The sequence below is a fragment of the Erpetoichthys calabaricus genome, chromosome 10 (genome assembly GCF_900747795.2).
Source record: "Erpetoichthys calabaricus chromosome 10, fErpCal1.3, whole genome shotgun sequence".
Lineage (NCBI taxonomy): Eukaryota > Metazoa > Chordata > Cladistia > Polypteriformes > Polypteridae > Erpetoichthys > Erpetoichthys calabaricus.
Genome location: NC_041403.2, coordinates 35,350,466 through 35,371,157, shown reverse-complemented (window position 1 = coordinate 35,371,157; position 20,692 = coordinate 35,350,466). Strand labels below are relative to the sequence as shown.

Sequence of the window (20,692 nt, the reverse complement as noted above, 5' to 3'; positions counted from 1 at the left end):
CATCAAATCTTTGTTGTCTTCCTCTGGATTACGTAGATAATCCACTCATTTCAATGCTTGAGTATCAGCAAGTGCAGTCACTACTAAAATACACTAATCAGGAAAGAAAAATAACTTCATTATATACATTAAAATGTTAAGGCATATGCCTGACACTGTTGTTAATTTTTATTATAGCAATGTTTGTGTTTATGCTGATGTTATATATTGTTTCCTTGAGCAAATAAACATTTGCTTTAAAAATAACTTTCCTGGTTAGTGAAAGATTTTTACTAAATACTTCAAATAAATATTAGTTTTTATATTTTCATTTGACATACAGTATTTTTATGATAATATACTTTCAATTTGTAAAACGAACTTAGAAAGCAGCAATAAATTGACCACAGGTCATGCAACTGAAAAATTATTAACCTACACAAACAAAGTTAATGCATAAACCAAACCCATATGACATACACACATGTAAATTCAAGTTTGTAATTATGCCTACCTATATACATTAAAATGACATTGTGAAAAGATGAAAAAGAACAATTTCCCATCCATCTATTTTCAAATCCGCTTATCCTGAGAATGCTCACAGGAAAGCTGGAGCAGGCATTGAGCATAAGGCAGGAACAAACTCTGGACAGGGTGCCAGTCCATCGCAGGGACACACAGACACACACAAGGGGCAATTCTAGTAATGCCAATTCACCTAACCTGCATGTGTTTGGACTATGACAGGAAAATCTCCATTTGGACATGCAAACTCCATTCTGTCAGCCACAGGGAATTGAACCCCAGACTCTTTGTTGCAAGGCAGAAGTGTTGCCACTGTGCCATGACTATTTTCCAAAATTTATAATAAATTATTGAACTGCAGAAGTAAAGACAATTCATTAAGAAAATTCAGCCAGTACACAATGAAGTATGTTTGAGCCTTTTCTATTCTAAATAGAGCATTTAAACTAGCCAATGCTCTTAACTGGCACAATAGTTAATCTTTCTCCCTCTAAGTATCAGCACACAGAGTTGAAATCCTTGCCTAATCACAGCCTCTGTGGAGTCTGCTCACCATTCCAGCATCTGCATAAGTTTTCCCTGATTACTCAAGACTTCCTTCCACATCTCAAACATGTTATCTCTTAAGCTAATTTGCCCAGTGTGTGTGAATATACCTTAATAATAATAATAATAATTCATTACATTTATATAGCGCTTTTCTCAGTACTCAAAGCGCTATCCACACAGGGAGGAACTGGGAATCGAACCCACAATCTTCCACAGTCTCCTTACTGCAAAGCAGCAGCACTACCACTGCGCCACCTGTGAGGACTAGCATCTTATCCAATGTTGGTTCCTATCACACATTTGTTATTGGTGGGACAGGTTTCAGCTTCAAGTGATCCTGAATTGTAGTAAAGACAGTGCCTATCCTAAATTCTTGAATCACACCATCCTGACCAGTGAATGTTGTGTTATGTAAGGTTTGAGTCCCAGTCTGATCACTTTCTGTGTGGAATTTGAACATTATCACCATATCTGATGAGGTTATGTCCAGGTACCTGCATCATCCTAAAGATGGATATTAGATTAATTGACGACTGTAAATTAGTCCTTTTCACACGTGTGTATTTTTTCTTTTGGGAGGCACTGTTGACAAGTAAACTGCCTTCCAGTAATCCTATACAATGGCAGATTTATACTTTGTTCAAATCCTAAACAAAAGCATTCTTGCCTGAGTTTCATCAGCTTTTCAACTAATGAAACATAGAAAAGAAAATTGGTCCAAGCATTCAAAAGAGATAAAGGTCTGCATATTTTATACAGCACTTTAAATTTGATGAGTAAATAAAGTTTTTGGGCTGCCTTAAGATTGACGCTGTGCCTTTTAACACCTTTGGTGTCATACTAACACAGGAATTGGTTTATGAAAGGGCAGATGCTTGTCTTGGAATAACCATGTCAGAGTCTGTTTAGATGGAAAAGAGCACATCAGGTCCTTTCTTAATGAAACACGACTATGCAATGGCACCTGCTCCTGGTCAGTATATGCAGTATGCCTTAACCCTAACTGCAATGTGATTAGATTAACTCACATATAACAAACATGAGTAAACTTGAAAACAGTGGGAAGATAAAAAAATCACTATGTATACATGGATTATTTATATAACTAAAGCTAATTTACCTCATTTATTCTATATTACAAAACATGAATGTGTGTGCTAATGTTAAATATAAAAAAGTTAGCTGAAATTGTTAACATTCATTTTGCTAGTATGCTAAGAAACTTACCTTGGTAATTTATAAAGGAATTCGTCCACAGAATGTTTATATGCTTATGATGCTTTTGTTGTGTTATGTTTCTCAACAATACTCCTTATACTGAAAATATCAATTATTGGAAGAGAAAGTAGAGAAGTGGAATAAACATGATACATTGCTGGCTAAATAACTCCAAGCAGATTTACCCATTGATGCATCACTTCTGAATTTCGTGATATGGATTAATTGGTTCCCCTTGTGTGAACGAGTGCGCCATACCATGGGCTAGTGCCTATTCCTGTCTTGAAGCTAATACTGCCTGTGATAAGCTTCACACTCTAACATCTCAAAAGGTGAGGTTTATAAAATGGATGAATGTAGTTCTCCTTAAACTCTGTTCTTCACAATCTTATACAGGTTTAAGAAGGTTCAGTAACGCATAGATTGGCATCTAATTTTCAAAAGTACTGTGTATTAGAAAAAGTGCTGAAAATAGACATCTAAAAATGAATTAGGTAATAAAAAAAAATTAGGTTTGTAAAAAAAGTCAGGTTTAGGTCTGTTGCTGTTAACATGAGAAGAAAGGGTAATAAGCATAAGACCTTATTAAACCTTTTTATGTATAATAAAGTGTGGGGAATATTTTCCCTTAAAACATTAAAATAACATATACCTTATTAGCATAACATTTTATTAATACTTCTCCGAAACAACTCTATTTCCAAATGTATTCAATATTTAGATATTGCAAAATACAATTCAAATACAGCCTATTTATTGCATTAACCATGTAATTTTAAGTAACCAACTAACTGACTGCCTCAAACTGCTTGAACTTTTAAAACACTGAGACTCACTGGAGCCCATCCCAGTCAGTAAGGCAGCAAGACCACACCCAGGACACACTGCACTTTTAAAGTAGGCAAATCTGTAATTTTTGTAGTAAATTAAATAATAGCTGGGAGAGAATATATAAACTACAAATACATATGACAACCCATATAGGATGACTTTAACTCCCCTATCAATAAAAGACATTTTTATTTCTAATTAGTGCAAGTATATAACTACCCCCTCAGTCCACATCAAAAATACTTTGTGGGGGGACACCAGTTAACCACAAGGAAAATTACTCGTTTCCACTCAGCTAAGGATGAATCAAGAATAACAAACAAACCCAAAACTATCTAAAGACATTCTCATACAAAAATGAAAAAAAGGCAAGCAAGCTAAGTTTTTCCATTTACCCAAAAGTAATATACAAAACTTTGTGCTTTAAACTTCCTAGCAGGAACAAATGCAGTCAGCCTTGGCATTTATATCAAGTCACAGATGTTAAGAACAACTCTGCCAGTATGTGAAATGAATACTATTTTTAACAGCTGCAATATAAACAGTGGCGTATGCTAGTTAACAAGAGCCACAGTGTTTCTTGAAAGAGTAGACGCAGACACATAACAGTCACGTTCCCTATATAGTGGACTTAAGAGGGAGATCTGTCTGTTTGGTATACAGTTCTTACAATAATGTATAAAATGTGCAGAACCCCTTCCCAGAGACACAAGATATGAAAAGTTTGTGGCCCTGTAGCCCTGGGTTTTGAATTTCCAAACCTTATAAACCTCCAGTGTAAACTCTTTCCTTTGCATTTATAATGCCTGTACTTTTTTTTTTTTTTAACAATATTATATTTTTTTTCTATAACATACACCTTTAAAACAATATTACTAATTCAATAATACCTAGGCCAGGGGTTTTCAAATTTGGCATCCACTGCAAGCTTGGTGAGGTTGACTGTTCAAAAAAAAAAAAATCTCTTACAATTTTAAAGATTATTAAAAAAGTACATTTTGGAATTTTAATCCAAATGTAGCTGAAAATTTACTGTAATTTTTGCCTAAAAGTAGTTCCGTCTTAATGTAGTCATAGACTTACACATTGTCCAAACCAGAGTATCCATGCTAGGCTGTATTTCAATCCAAGCGCTACGTCTCACAGTGCTTCTCTCTCATTTACAAGACCTTGTTCTCCTATTCTGTGCCCACCAGCAGCCAGTTACTGCTCGTGGAGTCAGAGGTCACAGTTCTGTCTCACTTCCCAACACTTTGAGCCAATGCATGCCAAGATGTAATCTGCCCAGGAATGATGCTCCAAGACCAAAGGATTTTTGCGAAAAAGTGTGTCGTACCCAGGGAGTGCCATCACCCAGACAAAAGCAGTCTAAAAATTGTCACTCTCCCCTTTCCTCTGTTGTGGTTCGCCAATGGTAAACTTGTTTACTGTATCATTTTCAGAACAATTTTAGAAATTAGCAGACTATCCATCCATCCATTATCCAACCCACTATATCCTAACTACAGGGTCACGGGGGTCTGCTGGAGCCAATCCCAGCCAACGCAGGGCGCAAGGCAGGTAATAAACCCCGGGCAGGGCACCAACCCACCACAATTAGCAGACTAGTTAACAAAATATACAATGAGGAAGAATGCTGAATGTTAACAATTATTAATAATAAAATGCAAATGTCTAACATTTGATTTTAGTGTTATTAATATTTATCAATAGCAGAAAGCCTTATAGTGACATTCAATCAAATATTCGTTAAAATTTGCTATTGCTATGCATTAGCTTTGAATAATAGGTCTGCTATTTTACAGAATTATTCTGTGGGATTGATGTTAGCAGAAACCAAGATCATATTTAGCTTTCAGATTACATTAGTGGGAATTGGGGACTGACAAGGTGGTATATCATTGTGGGGGTCCTTGGGCATAAAACATTTTGGTAACTTCTGGTCAAAGCTTTTTCTGAATTTAATGAACATGACAAGTTTTCTGGCTTACACAATTTATTTTTGAGTATAATGACAGACTTTCAATTTTTATATGTTACCTTCAAATTTTAATCTATGGAAAATAAGACTATGGAATAAAGAGATTAGTCCAATTAGTTCTCTGGCTCAGGGAGAATCAGTTAACGCAGCATAAGAGAAAAAAAACTGCCAAGGAAAGGAGAAATTTGTTTAATGAAATGACCTTATGTATGCCTTTTAAGAAACTTTTACTTATATCCATCTTAATATAGTACAGTATCAATTCAGGTTATTACAATATATTTATTTTTAATCTTGTACTCTTATTAGTGACCCTCACTGCAATAATTTGTGGCTAATGACAAATGACTTAAGTGTGAATTTTGACAGTAATATTAGTAATTTAACAGAGGAGTGTCAGTGGTGGTCAGGAGGTCTGTGTGTGTGTTTAGGTTGGGCTGGGGCATCCCACACTCCATTTCTCTCCAACAAGGCAGCTCAGTTTTAACTTCTGATCCCAAACAAACAAACAAAAATATGACTAAAAAAAACTATTCTACTTCAAGCTTATGGTAGTATTCTGATATTAAGGGGATAACACAGCTTATTCATTTTAAACATTCTATGGCGATTTTGGTACATCATTAGTGAAAAAGCACCAATTACAATTACATCAATTACATATTTTTTTAAAATGTCTGTTTCAATCCAGTAATTCATTTTTAATGTATCAATGAAAAGACAGCTTTATTTTCTTTCAATGTCTGACCATCTAGCTAAATCCATGTATCAATGCCTATACTCTACTGAGTATATTTCTTGAACACACCTAGTCCAATCCAGGGTGAAGGGGGCTCAAGCCTATCTAGACAACATCAGCAGATCTGGAAGCAACTCTAAATATGTTTTTGTGATTGAAAAAGTATCTAGTTCTAAATTAATATGTGTTCATTTAAAGACATTGCAACAATCTTTTAGCTATTCTCAATGCATTCATCTATCCTAACACTATTAATAAAGTATGGAACATGTCAGCTGAGCTATCAAAGGACAAGACCATACTGATACTTGCACAGATGCATCATCTAACTGTTCACTTGCAGTAGTGGTGAATCAACATCTGGTGCATCTTGCATCACATTTTGTGAGCATGAATTTATTACTAAATAATTTCCAAAATAATCTTCAACAAGAATGTTCCAAATGAAGTTTGCCAATTCAATTAAACTACAATTCTATTTATAATTGTCAGCACAATTTTACATACAGTATAACCAGTAATCTTTCCACAAACAAAAGAAAAAGCTTCAAACCAAAAACAATGATGCCATGCATGTCTCAGTATATACAAAAGAAAAAGCTTCAAACCAAAAACAATGATGCCATGTATGTCTCAGTATATACAAAAGTCACTTGCAACAGGGTTACTATATTGTCCAAGTAAAAACAGCCTAAAATCCACTTTAACCAGCCCAAAATCCAGAACATAAAGTAAGCAGAGAATTCACTTGCAGCCTTTATACCTCACTACTTGCATGGCCATAATCACAGCGGCTTTATATTTATTTGTATAAATTTTACTTGTACAACAATAATTGAGAAGTTAATAGGAATGACACTGCTGCCTTCCAAGGAGGCATAATTTAACACAGATTACCACCTTATATAAAAATGACACTTTCGAATACAAAATACACAAAATAGCCCCAAAACTGCAGAAACATTGCCATTACTAGTCCACAATAAGGTAACTTTCCAAATGCATTACCAAACTGAAAAAAATAGCTTTAAAAAATAAGCTAAGGTAAAAACACACTCAACATAACCAACTTGACATTCAAAGTAGTCACTTCCAAAATGATGCACCTATCAAATGATTTCTCTCATGCCAATAATTCAATTTCCAAAGTGAAGCCCCCAATGCCACCTTAGCTTCCCTTCACCATAATTCAAGTAAGAAATAAAGCATACTGTCCAACAATGTCATTTTAAATGTTTTTTTGAATACAGTAATTTATTACCCTTTCTAAAATAATAAATAAATGTTAACAGAAAGGGCGGCACGGTGGCGCAGTGGGTAGCGCTGCTGCCTCGCAGTTGGGAGATCTGGGGACCTGGGTTCGCTTCCCGGGTCCTCCCTGCGTGGAGTTTGCATGTTCTCCCCGTGTCTGCGTGGGTTTCCTCCGGGCGCTCCGGTTTCCTCCCACAGTCCAAAGACATGCAGGTTAGGTGGATTGGCGATTCTAAATTGGCCCTAGTGTGTGCTTGGTGTGTGGGTGTGTTTGTGTGTGTCCTGCGGTGGGTTGGCACCCTGCCCAGGATTGTTTCCTGCCTTGTGCCCTGTGTTGGCTGGGATTGGCTCCGGCAGACCCCCGTGGCCCTGTGTTCGGATTCAGCGGGTTGGAGAATGGATGGATGGATGTTAACAGAAAACTGTTTATTTGAAAATAATATTACAATGAGACCATAGATATTTAATTTTGTTCAAACTTTACAATGAATTATTCTCAATAAGTAGCTGCTCTTTAAATGTAAAATATTCCAAAGGCAATGATATACAGAAGGTGTATCGTAACATTAAATAACAGAAAATGATGGCTACTCCAATTCTGATCCATACATATTCACATTATGTTAACTAGTCACTATAAATTGGCCTCATACAGCATAAGCAAGTATGGGTGCATGAGTGTGCACTACATGCATTGGTGCTCCATCTGTTGGCCTCATACAGTATAAGGAATTATGGGTGCATGAGTGTGTGCCATACATGCAACGGTGCTCCCTGTAAAGCCGATTCCTGCCCTGAACCCACTTCCCTTGGAATAAGTTCTATCACCTCATAACTCTAAAAATGGATAAGAAAATGGAAGGTGTAAATACTGCAACACTGTTTACATATTGGGAATTTCATAGTTGAGTATATTATTTATTTATAGAGTAAATTTTTTTGCTGTTCACTTTCATTAGTAAATTCACAAATGTCTTAAGCTTATTCATTTCTTCTATCACCAAAACAGATGCTCAGGCAAAATACAAACATGGAACTTAAACACCACAGAAAGAAACTTATGAGGCGAATATAACTATGCTCTGTTGGCATCACCTAAATGTGTGACTAACATTAACATTGCTTTTATTTTTTTTTTGTTGTCGTGTTTTAAATGCAGTCAAAGAGACCACTGGTGTCTGAAAAGAGTTCTAACAGCAAGGAGAACAATTATTAAAAATAAAAGGTACACAGCTTAGTAATTACAGAGTTTTACAGGCCTCTTTAGGCAAGCCAAGACATATTTGTTGTTAGAATTTCCATCTTGACTTCATCCCCATAAGAAAAAAAAAGGATAAAGCAGTCTAAAATTCCTCAAGAGAAATTTTAAGAATGATTAGTACAACAGTATTGACAATATAAAAAAAATTTAAGTATATTGTATATACAGGGTGCCTGAACTACAGCATAAACTTTACACATAATAAAAACAGAGATTAACAAGAATACTTTGCAAATGCAACAATTAGGTACATCTCTTAATTATGCAAATAGCCGTGAAAAAAAAATTATAAAAAAAAAATCCCAGCAATGCTTCTTTAATGTATGGATTACCTCAGTTTGAATTACCCATGATACCACAGCTAAATGTTTGTAGAAATAACAAGTTATGACCCAGTCATGTTTATTAAAGCATGTCACACTTAAGACATCTATGCACACAATTATGAATTCAGAATGAATGCATGAATCAATACTCTTTATTAAAATATGAATCATTTAATTAAATTCAATGTAGTGGGAAGCCACAGCCTATTTAAAATGTAACAGGTCAAGTTAGAGGCACCATTCATCACATGCCCCACAGAGGTTCACCACTCAATACTCACTGATTAATTATTTTGTCCATTCTTCTTTGATCCAGTTTAGACTTAATCCAATATACTGTAGACTGGATTTTTCCCTTATTATGTAAAGAGTAAAAAGACACATGTAATCAATTTCTTGAATTTAAAATTGAGATCTATATTATGTGGCTCTCAATTCAAACAAAATTCTAGTTCTCACAATATGACCTGTATGCACATGCTAGGAAAGCATTTTTGTGACTGAAATAATGCTTTATACACATCGAGTAGTCTCATAAACAAAACAGCAAAAGGTGCTTATACATTTTATAGGGTCCATTCACATTCGAGCGCTGTGAATTTCCAACTTTTGTTTGGCATTTTATTTATATTATTTATGCGGTTTTCACGCATTATCCAGCATTTTTCAAATGTTTATTACAGGGAAAATAATACTGACATAATTTCATATCACCATTTTGTGGGTTGTGAGTTGTTCTAGTGCTGTGAGAAGATTCTTGTGTCTCTAGAATATTTCAATGACTTTAGTGCTTTTAATCCTAACAATCACAGTACGCCGAAAGAAGAAGAGGGGAGGATCACAGTACTGAAGAACAGGTGTCATCCATGCTGTGAGTGCAGATATTGGGTTTCCCCTATTCTGCAGCAAACAGAGCTTAGAAAACAATTGTGGACCTTCTATGAAGAATTCAGGCAGCAACCTGAAAAATTATAGAATTGCACACAAATGTCGATAAGTATGTAAGTGCAATGATATGTGATAGTGTCTTTATGATATTATTTACTAATTCAGTTTAGGTTTTTTAATGTTAAATCATACTAGGAGGAGGATGTCATATATTTCTTCTCATGGTTATACAGTACGTAATTATGTAACAATATATTTATAATCTTAAATTTATGCAGATTTTTTTAAACATATAAAAAGTTTCATCTGTCTCACTCCTTCAAGGCCATCATGAACATATTTTACTGAGATGCATGGAGTATTCTGCATGTTCTGATGAGTTTTCACTTTTTTTTTTTTTTTTTTTTATATAAAGGAACCCGTAAGGACATAGATATTAGCTGCCATAGCTGCAATGTTCTTGGTTGTTGCTTTTTTTTTTTCAGATGTAAATAGTGTCCCTGAAAATAATGGCCAATAACTTTTAATTCTGATGGTTTAAGAATGATCTAGTGTTAAAACACCAGAAAAATATTTAGGTGTGAATGGGCCCTCATGCTCCAGTACATTTGGGTCTGCATTTTGCACAGTAATGTAAGTAAGGCATGCAACAGCAAAGTAGCAACTGTATCCTCATCAGTACAGCTATTTAAGACAGAGCAGGAACCATGTGAACCATGAAATTTCATTAAGGATTCCAGTAACCTGAAAGAAGGTGATGGAAATAAATCAGGCTTAGCATGTTTTCACCTGGTTCCTGATGTTAGAAGAAAAGAAACTCCTCTAGTGCCTTTGGAATGTGAAAGATTCAATAACGATAACAATCAATTCATAGACGTCTAGGAGGGACAGGACTATACCACTCCTTAGAAGCATTACTATTGTACTGACAAAGAATAAGTCAAAGGAAAGACTAAGGTATGAAAACATTCCTCACAACTAGGAAATACTCTAATCCTGAGGAACTCCACGGCATGGGACCACTTTGGTTAAAAATCAAAACTCCTCATTAGTCAAAGAGGACAGACTCCTGCTAATGCATGAGCTGTACACATAAGTATGGGCTGGTGTTAAAGTGCATCAGAAGGTGGTTGTATGGTTTGGAGACTAGGATGCCCCAGTCCTGGACGCTACCTTCAGGATAGCTCCAAAGGATTAGCATTTTAATACTATAAAAGACTTCAAAGTCAGCTTTCCACAAGTGTGCATTAGATACACATTTTTGCTCAAGAGATTTTTGTTACACCAGGAAATCCTGTTCCAAGCAACTCAAGTACAGCGCTAAAATTAACACCAAGAAAAACAATCTGTCAAAGCAAAATAATGCATTTACAGATGTATTTCTCCTCAGTGTATGATTATCATTAATATCCAAAACTATTATAAAAACAATAAAGCTGCAAGACTCTTAGACTCTGAACTAAGTCTAAGAATGATGTATTACATGTGCACAATATATACATCAGTCCATCTATTTTTTATACAAACTACGTTCCATTTCATAGCATTGATGAAGGATAAAATTTTAAAGTGATGTCAAGTACAACGCAAGAACTTGTTTGGGGCAGAACTGTAGCTAGGCAAACTCATATATGCACACTCACAACAACACATACTGATTAGAAAGAAGCCTATGGAGAAGACAATATCATTTGGATGTAAATGGTTTAAAAAATATTATATTTAGGTATACTTCCACTGCTGCCACCTTTAAAATGCTTTTGTTACATATATATGCTTATGTCTGCAAAACTCTTTCACTACCATATCCTTTTACAAGGATGCTGTAAAACGTTTATAAAATTATTAACCAAAGGTTATAGAAAATGTTGTTCATGCATTCCTCATAGACATAGCACACAATGAGACAGTTTTTCCAATTGCTGTGGCACAGATGTCGACTTCGTCAACTGCTGAGACCACACTCTTCTAAATAAGGTTGTGTATACTTATGTGAGCATAAGTTTACATACCCTTGCAGAATTTGGCCATTGTTTGAAAAATGTAAGTAATCGCACAGAAAGCTTTCCTTTAAATTAGGGAGTGTGCTCAGACAAAGCAATTTATTATCACATAATTGTGTGTGCCCTTTTTAAATGAAAAAGATAACTGAAATCACCCAAATGGGCCCGATCAAAAGTTTATATACACATGAATGGTGGGGCTGATAATATACACACACAAGGTGACACACACAGGTTCAAATTAAGGGAGAATGTCCACACCAGTAACGTCTTTGATAATAATCAGTGTCTGTGTATAAATAGTCAATAAAATTAATGCAGAGCTCCACTGACTTTGCGTGATACTGAGCCATGGAGAAAGCAAAAGAACTGTCAAAGGACCTGACAGAAAAGGTTGTTGAATTGTACAAATCAGGAAAGGGATATAAAAACTTATCCAGAGATATGAAAATACCTGTTAGTAGTGTTCAAGCTGTGATAAAAAAGTGGAACATTAAGGGTTCTGTTGTTACCATGCCATGGTAAAGTACACCAACCAAGATTTCAGCCACATTGCCAAGATCATTTGTTGAAATGCCAAGAAAAAAACAGAAACCTCTTCAGCTGAAATTCTGGCTTTTCTGAAAACAAGTGGTGTTGCTGTTTCAAGATGTACAATAAGGAGGTACAAAAAAGGGCTGCACGGTCGAGTTGCAAGAAAAAAGCATTTACTGTGCCAACACCACAAAACAGCCTGCTTACAATATGCCAAACAGCATCTAGACTAGCCTCAAAACATCTGGAACATCGTCCTTTGGATTGATAAGACCAATATTGAACTTTGTAGTCACAACCATAAACGCTATGTTTGGAGAGGACACAACAAGGCCAATGACGAAAAATACACCATCCCTACTGTGAAGCATGGATCTGGATCTCAGATGTTTCGGGGGTGTTTCACCTACAGCAGCATAGGTAACTTAAAGAAAATTGATGGCAAGATGAATGCATCATGTTACCAGAAAATATTGGAGGACAACTTGCATTCATCAGTCCAGAAGCTCTGCATGGGACACACTTGGATTGTCCAAAATGACAATGATGCAAAACACTATGCCAAGTTGACCCTTCAGTGGCTACAACAGAAAAAAAATGAATATCATTCAGCCACTTTGGGAAGATCTCACATGTGCAGTTCATGCAAGACAACCCAAGAATATATGGGACACGGATGCTTTTTGCCAATAAGAATGGGCAGCTCTACCACCTGAAAAAATCAAGGGCCTCATCCACAAATATCACAAAAGACTGCATGCCATCATCGATGTTAAAGGGAACAATACACAGTATTAAGAACTAAAAGTATGCAAACTTTTGAACAGGGACCATCTCATTATTTTCCTTATTACTATGTTTTGTTTAATCGATGTGCTATTCTGTGATGCCTTATAGTTTAATTCGGATTTCATTAAAAATAAATTAAATGTCTTTTGCCTGATCAGTCATCTTTTCTTTAAAGGTACACATCTTACAAATTCTGCCAGGGTATGTAAACCTATGACAAGTCTACCTTACATTGTCTCTGCAGTATGAAGCATACAGTTTATTTTTGATTTAGCCAACATACAGTACATGATGTAAAAAGCATAAGCTACTAGGCAAGTATTTTATATAATAATCCTACAAAAATATAATAAAAACTAAAATATTCATTTTAAAGCACATTTTTAATAATTTGATTGATTCTGTTGACCTCACAGCAGAATGGACACAACTATACTGAAAAGCAATGGCTCTACAGACTTTTAAATAAATCAATCCATTCATTTTCTTAAATTGCTTTTTTCAATTCAAGAATGCAAATACCTGGGGTCTATCCTAGCAAAACAAGGGCACTTGGGAAAAGCCATAGCGAGACAGGGTTCCAGTCTATCACAGAACACACACACACCCCACACCAGCCTAATTGTGAATCTAAAATTGCCCTAAATATTTTTATATGTGGGAGATAACTGGTGCACCAAGTCAATAAAAAAGGAGATAAGAGGAGAATGTGCAGATCCCACACAGTCAGTGACAAGGTCTATTGACTCTGTATGATTGTGAGCGAGCATGCAAGTATAACCTGCAATGGAATAGCATCCTGTTTAAGTTTGATTCTTGCATTGCACTCACATCTTTTGTGATAGCTTCTAGCCCAATATACTATTTAGATAAAGCAAATTTAATAATAAATTAACAGTAATTATCAAACCAAGTATACATTCTTTTTACAATACATTCATAAACATTTATGCATGACAAGCAGTACTCAGGGCAGTAACTTGAGGAAGTGCACCGTTAGATTTTGACAGCTACAACCATGCTCCATTTTACTGAATCTTCACATTATCTGTGCAGAGGCTCCATAGCAACATGATGGAGGTAAATAATGAAATTTTCTTAAAGTCAACACCAAGCTCTTAGTGAATTTATAATGCTTACTAATCATAATTTGGGATGTCACATTGATATACTAAAGTGTCTAAATGTGCATTACTGATCATTTGTGTGAAACTGAAAATTTCAGAAGGTTCAAATTTTTTTGAAAAAAAAATTTCAAATACAAACAGCATAATATAGTAATAATAATAATAATGCATTTTATTATTTTATAGGGCACTTTACATTAGTAGTAAATCTCAAAGTGATACATAAAAAAGTTTAAACAAAGGCTAAGCAAGATAAAAGCAGAGATAAAACAACAATAATTGATAGCATTCTTGTTAATAAGCTTTCCTAAATAGAAAAGTCTTTAGCTGTTTCTTAAAACAGCCCACGATCTGCGGTGTTCTCAGGCTCTCTGGTAGGGCATTCCAGAACCGTGGAGCAGCGGCTGCAAAGGCTCGGCCACCCATTGTACGAAGTTTGGTCACAGGGGGAGTGAAGGCGGTAGGTATTTCCAAAACAGAGGTTTCTTGTAGTGGATTGTAATATAAGGAGTTCCTTAAAATATTGTGGAGCATTTCCATGGATACACTGGTGAGTAAACAAACAGAGTTTGTATTCAATACGGAGATGAATAGGGAGCCAATGAAGTACACTGAAAATGGCCTTAATTTGCAGAATATTTATACATTTTTTGTATTCATACATCACTTCCAAATACTATTTGTATTTTTAGTTGGATAGCTACCCTTGCCTTCAATGGAATGGAAAACTATTTGTCCAGCAAGAAAGAGTACCCTTTACCTTTTAAAATCAAGGGTGGTCTATACATCTTTTTAATTGAAGGAACTGTCCAAAGCATTGGTCTCTAATATCTAAATTCCAGCAAACAAGCACACTTGGAAATAGATGTATGCTTTCAGCGGAGGAAAATACATTTCCGCAAACACGCACTGATGTGATCAAAGAGAAAGTGAAGAAGTACAAAATTCTACAATTCTGTAATTCAATATCTTATTCATTGTATAATCTACATAACACATTTAGGGTCACAGGATGTAAGAGTCTATTCCTGCCAACACTGGGTGCAAGGCAAGAATCATCGCTGGGACAGGAATGCAAATATCACTACCACTCTCTCTTCTATATAAACTGGGGCAATGGCATTTTTTACATGTTTTATATATTGAAAAACTGAATGTACTCTTCTATTATAATAATGAGTAAATGGCTCAAAACTTTTTTCATTATATACTTATATCTACCCAAAGTGTGCTACATGAAAAAATTAATAGAAAACAATTTTGAGTGATGAGCAGAAAAGTACAAACCATGGAGATCAAATTGTAATGTTCATTCAGTGAAGCCTATTTCTGCAGTTACTCCGAAGGTCAGATGAAAACTAGCAGCCTATTAAAGCATGGCTTATTAACATCCAGTAAAGGGAAGAGAACAACATTTCTGTCAGTCACATTCATTGAAGAGCTGGCACGTATTTCAAGCTCAGCGTGCAAAATGCAAGCTCTTAATTCTTTGCTGGCTTTGTCTGCCCCATAGGAATTATAAAACCAGCCTAAGAACTAACAAAGCTCTGTATATGAATAGAAACAATAAAAATACATTTTAAAAAGTGGTTATTAAAAAATAAAAAACAACATTGGATGGAGACAATCGCAGGATTATTATGGCAGTCAATTAAGATGGACGTTTTGTTAGTATCGAGTGTAGTACAGTAGACAGAGTACCATCATTGACAGACATTTGTAAGGTTATTGCTGGAAACAACATGAACTATTTGGTGGTTCCTGTTGCCTGTACAGAAACAGCAAAAAAAAATACAAACTACAGAATAAGCTTAGCATTAGCTGACAGTGAACATACAGCATTAAATCATCTAAATCTACAGGCCTCATTTCCACAACATTACCAGATACATAACCAATTGACAAGCTATTGAAGACTTTCTTGGATGACCCTATGTCTGTGCTTACCAATTTATATTGATGCACAAAGGAGTCCATCTCCACAGACTGTATATAAAATTGATATGGGATCTGCTAAGCGCAGGCCTACAGGGTACTACAGAGAGTGGTGATGCCAGAACACAATAATACTGGCAAATGCCTCTGTTCAATACAGGACATACAGTATATAACACAAGCTGTCTTAGAAAGGCAAACAGTATTATTAAAGACTTCGGCGATACTGCTCTGTCACTTTTCTCCCCCTTCCATTCTGGAAAACAATACAGGACCATCAGAACTCTCACAACTAGATTCAGGGCCATTCTTTATGCTTGTGTCATTAGGCTACTAAAAAGCTACTTACAAACAGCATGAGTATTTTGGTTATGTCTTTGTAATATCCACTGTGCAATGCTATTCATTGTTTTTTTATTTGTATTATATTCCTGTGACTTGTATGTGGGAGAAAAGCAAGCAAGTCTCACATTGCCCTGTGTATGCAAGACAAATTTCAACTGAATAATATTTGCACAAAAAGCACAAGTGGATTAATTTTTGCAGTTCTCCCTCTTTTCTGCAATACACTCACAAGGAAATACAATCTTAGGTAGTTTAATAAAGTGCTTCACTACACACAGATATTCAAACAAACACCCTTTACTTTTTATAGCAACATTCTATAGGGAACAACAATCCAAGGCACTTCACAAATGCAGACATACTAAACAACTGTTGACAGATTTTTTTATTTTTTTTAACGGCTGGATCAAGGGCAGGTGGGTGGCTTGCTCAGGGCCACACACTTAGTCATGGGCAGAAACTGAACTGTCATCCATTTGCCTTAGAGTTGATTTCTTTATTCATTACATACTGCCAACTCAATTTTGCTACTTAGTAATTAATATCCTTCCCTATAAACGACTTAAACTAACAATAACAAAAAATATACCAAGCTTGCTTATGCTGTCTTACAAACTAGCAAACTCCCATCCATCCATTTTCTAAACCTGCTTAATGTATTAAGGGTTACGGAGTATGTAAAATACTATAGATAATGATTTCATCATATATAAAAACATGTTTTCTGTGATCACAGCAAAAAATAAATAAACAATAAAAATAAAGGTAACTTCCAAATTTGTGTCAGCTAGAAAAAAAATCCACAAAAATTAAAAAAAAAATATCTGACACACACAAACAATATTAACCTGGACAACAAAGTTTCCAAGTGATAAGAAGAGAATCGGATCACAACAATGAATTAAGTTGAACAGCCAAATTTCCAACTGATAAGTAGAAAACTACTGTTCACACACCCTATAAAAATGGACACATGAATTCACAATCAATAAATTGAAAACTTGTAAACACAAACACTTAAAAGTTGTGCAGATGACTTCACAATAGAGGAGTTTAGATCTAATACAGGCAAATTCTATAAAGACAAACAGCCAGCTCTCAGCTTATCAGTTGGAATATTAGAAAATTAGAAAAACTGTGACAAAAATGGGCCATTCAACCCAACAAGCTCAATCGTCCTTTTTACCTTGATTGTCCAAACTAACATTTAAGTCAAAATTTGAAGGTTCCTAAGCCCTGCTGAAAGAGCTCGCAGGATCCTCATTGTTGAGGACCTGAGCGGCTACACCAGGTCAAGGGGATGCCCACGTAACACCTGGCTGCTGCAGATAGTGGTCACTTCCCTAGGGGGGGCTGGACCACGGATCGGCCTAGGGGAGGTTGCCAACCAGGAACCCAAGCTATTTCGTTGTGTGGTGGGTGCGGCAATGTGCTGTACCAATACATGTTCCCCAACCTGACCTGACCTGGTTCTTTGTATGAAGTTTCTACATGTGTCCTAGTGTTCTTGTTGCAGAATTTATATTAAAGTACACTGGGCTCAGCTGTCCTAATTCCTTTCAGAATGTTAAACACTTCAATCGTATCACCTCTTAATCTCTGTTTTGTTGTGAATGTATTGCACAAAAAAAAACTATGAAGATTGTCAGCCTAATACACAAAAAGCCAAGAACTCTTAGTCAAATACTTCATCAAAATGGACAGTTGAATTCAAAGTGAGTCAAGAGCTAGCATACAAATATATAGTAATGATGATCAGATCCATTTACAATTATAACCTGGTAATCATAATGCACACAGACCTTGGGGTATGACAACTAAATCCACAAATTAAAAACAAAGAGTTTCCATAAGTAAACAGCAATGTTGTAATGACAACCTGGCATGGCTGAACAGATTCTTTCATAAACTGAACTACAGATCACATACTTTTGTATGGATGGACAATGCAACTTTACGCAGCACCATCCTTTAAGTAGAAAGGAGAATATTACACAAATATGTATTGACAAAAAATAAAACAACTTGATTCCTTAGAAATTACATGTAGCCTAAACAAATAAAAGGCACTGATGCTTGATAAGAATAAAACCTGAAATACACCCAATCCAAAAACTCAGCTTTTATTTTTGTTGCCATATTTACGGCCTCAATATTCCTTTAATTGGTTTCTAATTAAAATGGTTGGTGTTAAAGCAAATATTATGGAAGCCAATGGGACTAAAAATCCCTGATTGCAAGGCCCTTATATATATATACCCAGCAGTATTTACTAGACACTTTCTACTGTATGTATGCTGCTTCCTATACTAAGATATCCAAGAATAGGAGATGGTAACTGTAAAAGATGAAAATGGGGGCGAGAAGTATCATTCTTAGAAACTCCACTAGAAAAATTACAATGAAAAATAGACAAGAAAAAAAACAGTCGCTTTAGTACAAATATTTTGCCATTTAACATTCATATAAAATCACAAGAAAAATTCAGCACAGAAATACATACGCAAATCAAGCTAAAGAAATACTGTATCTTCCTAGAATGACCTAAAGGTAGACTAGAGGGGAATGTGTTATTAATACCTTTCTGTAATAAATCCATCACTTCTCAAAATGCTTCGCGTCAAATCGTACCTTGGGGTTACATGTAAACATGACCATCGACAAATTGATAATTAAAATCCACGTAAAAAGTCAAACAGTCGTGTAATTAGATAATTCTATTTATCCACCCATCTATCTATCTATTTGCAGGGGAAGGCAATCCCCTGGAGAGAACATAATCACGACCAAAATAGCTATACAGAAATAACGGAAAATAAGCGTTTTCGGTCTCCCACGCACAGTTAGATGAGCAACAGGAAGAAAATGCAGACATGTGTCCAGCTCTTACGTAATAGTCATTCTCCCTCAAACACAAATGACCGCCTCTGATACGTACGCGCAATATGACGTCAGTTTTCCTGTCTGGAATTGCCATGGATTCTTACCAATTCATGAATTTTATTTGCTCTGTAATTTTCTCTTGTTATAAAAGAACTATAGAATCAAAATGACAACATTCTGAGTTTATATTTTGTCTTTTTGATGTGTATTAAAAAGCCAAATACGTGATGTATTCTTTTTTCTGTTGGGGGGTGTCCGAAATGAGTAAGAATGTAGCCACGCGCGCCCCCGTGCATAGCCGCGCGCCTTATTCGTCAGCTACCCCGAAAACGTTTTGTTGCCAGCATTAAGCGCGGAATAAATAAGATCGTTGTTTCAGTACAATCCCTCTCTCCCGCCCACCAAAAAAAAAACGAACTTCATTAGGAAAGGCTGGCTCACAAACATCCCACAAACAGTAGTCTTTTATTTATTACCACTCTCTCTTTATTTTACTGCAAGCTAGCGTTTTATGCAAAGCAAGTAACGACGCCACCTACCGGTTCCATAGCCCTTTGCCACCAGCCATGTCAGGGTACAGGCAATTTTAGCCCTGGAAAAATCATAATGATCAAAGGATTTGATGGCCGGGACGATGAAAGTCTTTTTGGTTTCCTTGCTGTCCGCTGCATCACCCATACTAACACCTCTGAAATGGCGAACGTTGCCGTTACGTTTTCCCCCTTCAAAACACCAATTGCTGGTCAAGCACGGGGCGCTGATGACATTCCTCCAGCTGAATGCAATGTGGCAAACTTGCCGATGAAAATCTTTCAAATATGTGGCTGCTGTTTTTATTTCGTTTTTTCTCAGCTGAAGATTCACACGACGTTGCTCTGCCAGACATCCGCAACTAGCTCATTTGTCACAAATGTTGTCTTCATGCGTTCCCGGTTTAGCAGGCAATCCCAAGCAGCAGTGGAGGCGGCAGCAACATAAGAAAAAAACTCAAAACCGTTTGCATTTTTCATCCTTTCCCCGGCATTGCCTTGAAATCGTTGAAAAAAAACCTGAATCCAAATTGTGCCAAGCGGTAAACGCAACGGAAAGCCAAAAGACGCGATAGCCCTGTCGAGCGATTCATCCGGTTTCCATCTTAAAAACATTATTCCCCATCTCTGGTCGCTTTTCTCTCCATGTTCTCTTTCTGCTCCTTTTCCCCTCAAATTCAATCTCAGCCTCTCGCCTGCTCGCTGCGGCTTTCCTGCCGCACTGTCTAGATTAGGCAGCGCGTTCTGAGCGCATGCGCGATACACCCAGCTGCTGGTGGCGCTCAGCTCGATCCATGCGGGAAGCAGGCAAGAATCGATCGCCCGGGGTTTGAGTGGGCAAAAACTACAGCAAGTCAAACTAACATTTGGAGGAGTTTCAAAAGGAATTTTAAATATGAACAATGTAGGAAGCCATGTTTACATTTTTGAATATCTCAAAATGAATTTCACAATTCTTAAATAGCAGTTCAGCTTTTAGTTGCTTAAAACTCATT

At 36.1% G+C, this 20,692-nt stretch overlaps 1 protein-coding gene across 7 annotated transcripts in view; it reads right to left on the bottom strand.

Moving 5' to 3' along the window:
- The window catches only part of camsap2a (calmodulin regulated spectrin-associated protein family, member 2a), a 194,246-nt gene extending 173,800 nt beyond the window's left edge, over positions 1-20,446 (bottom strand). For 5 of the 7 annotated variants that reach the window (XM_028811059.2, XM_028811063.2, XM_028811062.2 and 2 more), the window contains exon 1: positions 19,707-20,445. In XM_028811059.2, coding sequence (XP_028666892.1) covers positions 19,707-19,845 — 139 coding nt within the window. In that variant the 5' untranslated portion in view covers positions 19,846-20,445. Of the gene's footprint in view, positions 1-19,706 lie in introns of all 7 variants that reach the window. The other 2 variants (XM_028811061.2, XM_028811064.2) reach the window with 1 other exon arrangement.
- Between the last annotated feature and the right edge of the window lie 246 nt (positions 20,447-20,692).